Raw genomic sequence first — 5,000 nt, 5'->3', positions numbered from 1 at the left:
GCAATGCACCGCCCATCATCAGCATTCCCCCACCCCTCCTCAACAATGCTCCGCCCATCATCTGCGTTCCCCCGTCTCTCCTCAGCAATGCCCCGTCTCTCCTCAGCAATGCTCCGCCCCTCCTCAGCAATGCTCCGCCTCTATAAAGCCCTCCTTCTCGTGGCCTAGCTCCACCTCTGCGTAGCTGGAATGGCAGCCCTGGTTCCGGAACTTCATGGAAGGCCAGTAGTTATTGGTGCGGCGCTGTGACACAGACAGACAGACAGACAGACAGACAGACATAGGGATAGATAGAAAGAGAGAGAAAGGGAGAGAGAGAGAAAGAGAGAGAAAGAGGAGGGGGGGAGGGTCAGGATTCAGGAATTCAGGCACCCTGTGTCATCTTGCCAATAGAGTGCCAATAAAGTCACACCCTTCTACTTCCAAAGTGGCTGCACGTCAGACATGTGAGTTTGTTTGTGTAGTCAACAAAATTACAAGTATACATTCTGACATAAATCGCTTGACACATCAAGTGAAGAGGTTCTGTTATGTTGAGGTGAAACCGGGCTAAGGGACTGTACGTTATTTACCGGGGGGGGAGGGCTGGTGCGCTGGAAGTCCGGTCATAAAAAAAAATCATGGCCCCCCCCTCCACCTAAATTTTTTCCCCCATGACCCTCCCCCCCTTCAATTTTGTTTTCCCATGGCCCTCCCCCTACAGGTAAAAAAAAATATATGTAAAATTGGTAGATGAACAACCATCATGAGAACAGTCAGAGTAGCCTACATCAAGGGCGGTTGTCTGCACTATTATGTGCTATCGATATCAGTGGATACCTATGAGAAGCCGCTAGAATCTACCTCTGCGGCTGCATGGGATGCCTTTTAACTCCACTGTCACCAAGACAAATTGCCTTCACTATTGTTTGTAGCCTAGGCCTACGTGTTAAGTAAAAAAAAAAAAAATAATAATAATAATAATAATAATAATAATAATAATAATAAAAACTTCCATTTCAATACCAATGTCCGAGTTGTTACTACTGTAAACTACAAAGTGGAGAGAGTTTCCCCACCGCAGCTTCAATATTTCCCTGCTCGACAAGCAGCGCCTTTCACAAGGTACGTTTTACATGTTCAGCACAGTAGCGAAGCCAGGGACGCAGGAACTGGTTTTGACCAGGGGGTGCTGTGAAAAAAAATCTGTTTTTTTAGATGCAATTTCCTGCGTCCTAATCAATTTTAGGGTGAGGAATGGCGAATCACATCTGAATAACTTCCTCATGTTTTATGTAGACTGTGGATCAGGTGCATCTCGATCACGCTTTAAATGTACATAATTCCTTGCTTAGTTGGTCCGTTTTTGTTCACCAAAGTGATGAGACTTTTCTTCACAACAAGTTAGCTCCTCCAATGGTTTCAAGACCTTATGATGCATGGCCAACACATCGCCGTTAATACCACTTTTATTACTACCTTGACACCACAAGCTAAACAAACTCGCCTCACTGCACCGTTCTACCAAAGTACGTCTAGGCCTAGGCCTACTGTTCTTTCCGGTCTGGTTGGGGTCTAAAAGTTCTTTGAACACAAATGTAAAGCACACGGCGGTGCCAATAAATAAAATCATGACTTACCAGAGGCTGTGACCACCAGTTGACTACAACACCTCTCCAAAATTCCTCTGGAAATGCCCATCCAATTCGTTGTTAAAACTTCCCAAACTGTTTAGCCCATATAGTTCACCTCAGCTAGTAGCACTAGCAATCCTACAGTGAAAGAGAGTCAGCGCGGGCAATCTACAGTAGCCGCACCTGATAGTTTTTTGACTACAGATACACGCTTCAGTGCTATAGTATGCACCGGGACCTTGCATCGCAAAGTGATATGTTTCAGAGCATGTTTTATTATTGTTTAAAAAAATAAATAAAAAATAAAATAAATTCGGTTTTTTTCCCCATGGCCCTCCCCCTAGCTCCGATTTTTTTTGCCATGGCCCTCCCCTCCACCTCATTTTTTTCATCATGGCCCTCCCCCCCTACGCACCAGCCCTCCCCCCCCTGTAAATTACGAACAGTCCCTAAGGTCCAAGGCAACAGTGCAGTCTGACGGCGTTTCACTCCAGTGACATCACGGTCAGGTGGTTGTAGGAGGTGTACTGAATGTAATATGGGAAAATGGATTAAAATTGGTCCCAGAGGTTCCTACAGTTGGATATGAGCACAGTGAGGTTATCACTGGGAAGTGTATTGACCGCTCAAAATACAGTAGATACATAGATAAACAGACAGACAGATACGTATTTTATATATATATATATATATATATACGTGTATATATATATATATATATATATATATATATATATATATATATATATAAACCCAACCACCATCACCCCTTATGGGGCACTTAATTTGTGTTTTTTCTTTCTTTTTCGTTTTTTCTTTTTTATCTTTTCTTATTCAGATACGTATTTACTTGACACATACCTGCATGCCGTAGAATATCAGTGCGATGGTGGGGAGACAGACGAACAGACTGACTGACAGACAGACAGACGGACAGACGGATAGATGAATAGATTGATAGGCAGACTGGGGGGACGCTGTGGCGCAGCGCGCCAGGCCCTCCACATTTGGGCTTACATTGCCCATGGGGACCCCGGTTCGAGTCCCAGCCCGAGCCCTACCCCTTCTCTCTCTCACAACCGTCCTGTCCTGTCATAATAAAGCCCAAAAAGCCCCCCCCCCCCCCCCCCCCCCCCCCCCCCCCCCCCCCCCCCCCCCCCCTCCCCCCCCCCCCCCCCCCCCCCCCAAAAAAACAGATCGATAGACAGACAAACAGATATTTGCTTGACACATACACATACCTGCATGAGGTAGAACGGCGGTGCGACTGTGGGGTGTGTGTTGATGTAGTAGACGGCCAGCAGGGTGAGGAAGACAAGCAGGACGAGAGCGGCCACCACGCCCGCGATGATCGCTGTGTGCTCTGGCGCCTCCTCCTGGCCGGAGGACCCACCCGTCTGCATGTCTGCACATCAGACAACAAACAGGAAATTACACATACAAACACGCACACACGCAGTCAGGCAGACACACACATTCACACACACAGGTAAACACACACATGAAGGACATAAACACACACACACGCACACGCACACATAGGAAAAACAGGATCACAAACATGACGACAATAGTCAAGAATCAAAAGGGTGAATTAAATAATGGCTACATGGGTGGTGCATTTCACAGTTGCTTTACGGCAATACACTGACGCCACTGTGGAGCACATAGCGTTCAAAAACACACAAACATACACAAAGGAATGAACGCACATACAAAGACACATACACAGATACTGTATACACAAACACAAAACACACACACACGCACACGCACACGCAGACACACACACACACACACACACACGCACACACACACACACACACACACACACACACACACACACACACACACACACACACACACACACACACACACACACACACACACACACAGCCACAAGGATACAGCCAGTCATAATGTTTGGTTCATGCAAAGCATAAAAGAGGATTGTAGGCACACATGCAACAGCCTCAGGAGGAAGGCAGAAGTTTAAACTTCACAAGTTTCACTAGTTAGCCCTCTCAGTGTTTGGTGTACAGTAAAGCATGTTTGGCCTTCGGTAGCTGGCCTGGGTCCCGGGTGGCTTAAAGTGGAGCTCATGCAGGATGAGATCCACTCCCACTCCCCTGGGTGTAGCAGGCTGGAGGAGCGGGACCATGAGTGAAATGTAGAGTTCGGGGAGGAGGTGGGACAACTTGTGCGTTTCTTGACAACATCGTTGCTAACTAAGTTAGCCACTTACTTGGTTGCAATGCAATTTCCCATTGGAAACCTAGTAAGTTGCTAATTGGCTAGCAACGACGCTTTCGAGGAACGGGGTCCAGTATAGTAAGAAGGCAGCCGAAGTATGTTTAAGAAACAACATATAGTAATTCAAATTGTGATGTTGAGCTTTTCCCTTCTCTTGTGTCCATTTTACAAATGTACTTCTTTTGTGCTCCGGTGCTTTGAGGTGTTACAAAATCCATTTTAATGCATAATTCTTTATATTATATTATTTATTACACAAATTTACTATTAAGCTTTTCATTCATTTTACATCTTCAAAATTATATTTATTTTGAATTTTCGAACAAAATAATCTGCCCTACCCTCTACTCCCCGTGTGACTGTGCCTGCCCATAATCACACTGTTGGCTGATATAGCGACCAAGCCGAACCTGACACACCCTGCAGGCCCAGTGCCATGGATATGAACACTAGATGCCTTGTTCAGGCGTTTGGCATGTCCCAACCCTGGACACCGCCATCTTGGGACAGTATATTGATATTTTTTACGTACGCCAAGGAGGTTACAGTGTGTGATCGTCTGAGTTTGTTGTGAGTGTTTTCATCTGTTTGTTCAAGGTGTGTGTTACTGTCCACCAGAGGGTGGAGGTGCGCTCTCTGAGCGCTTTTCTAGCTCTAGGATGTGACCGCCACATACAGGATAATTTGTGCCAACTAAACAAGGCAGCGAACTGACTTGAGCTATTCGTTCCAATACAAAGCGCATGGTCAACGCAGTATCTAGTGTTCACATGTATGGCCCAGGACAAGGTCCCGCTGGAGGGGGCCCGACCAACTCACACTAAGCCAATGGCCAACTCACCATTGCCATGGTAGTGAAAGAGGCGCTTGGTGTCATCTGCAGAAAGGGAGACGAGACCATTTGTGGTGACAAGAGAGAGAGAGATGGGTGAGACCCAACCACACACACACGCATGCACACACGCACACACACACACACACACGCACACACGCGCGCGCGCTCACAGGCACACATACATAGAGATAGACAGAGACAAAAGATGAAGGGTAGTGATCAGTTAGCCGAAGCCTACATGCAAAAGACAGGACATATGAGAAGCAGAAGAATCTTTAAAGGTGTTCAGCTGACAGAGA

At 46.4% G+C, this 5,000-nt stretch overlaps 1 protein-coding gene across 1 annotated transcript in view; it reads right to left on the bottom strand.

Annotated features, from left to right (window-relative positions):
• Positions 1-58: 58 nt before the first annotated feature.
• plxdc1 (plexin domain containing 1) overlaps positions 59-5,000 on the bottom strand; it is a 96,157-nt gene continuing 91,215 nt past the window's right edge. The window contains exons 12-13 of the mRNA XM_063221743.1: positions 2,855-3,018; positions 59-243 (exon numbers count right to left, since the gene is read on the bottom strand). Of these exons, the coding sequence (XP_063077813.1) occupies positions 124-243; positions 2,855-3,018 (284 nt within the window). The 3' untranslated portion in view covers positions 59-123. The remainder of the gene's footprint in view (positions 244-2,854; positions 3,019-5,000) is intronic.

Source organism: Engraulis encrasicolus, chromosome 17 (assembly GCF_034702125.1).
Source record: "Engraulis encrasicolus isolate BLACKSEA-1 chromosome 17, IST_EnEncr_1.0, whole genome shotgun sequence".
Taxonomy (NCBI): Eukaryota; Metazoa; Chordata; class Actinopteri; order Clupeiformes; family Engraulidae; genus Engraulis; species Engraulis encrasicolus.
The sequence above is the reverse complement of the archived record's forward strand: the minus strand, read 5'-3'. Positions and strand labels throughout refer to the sequence as shown.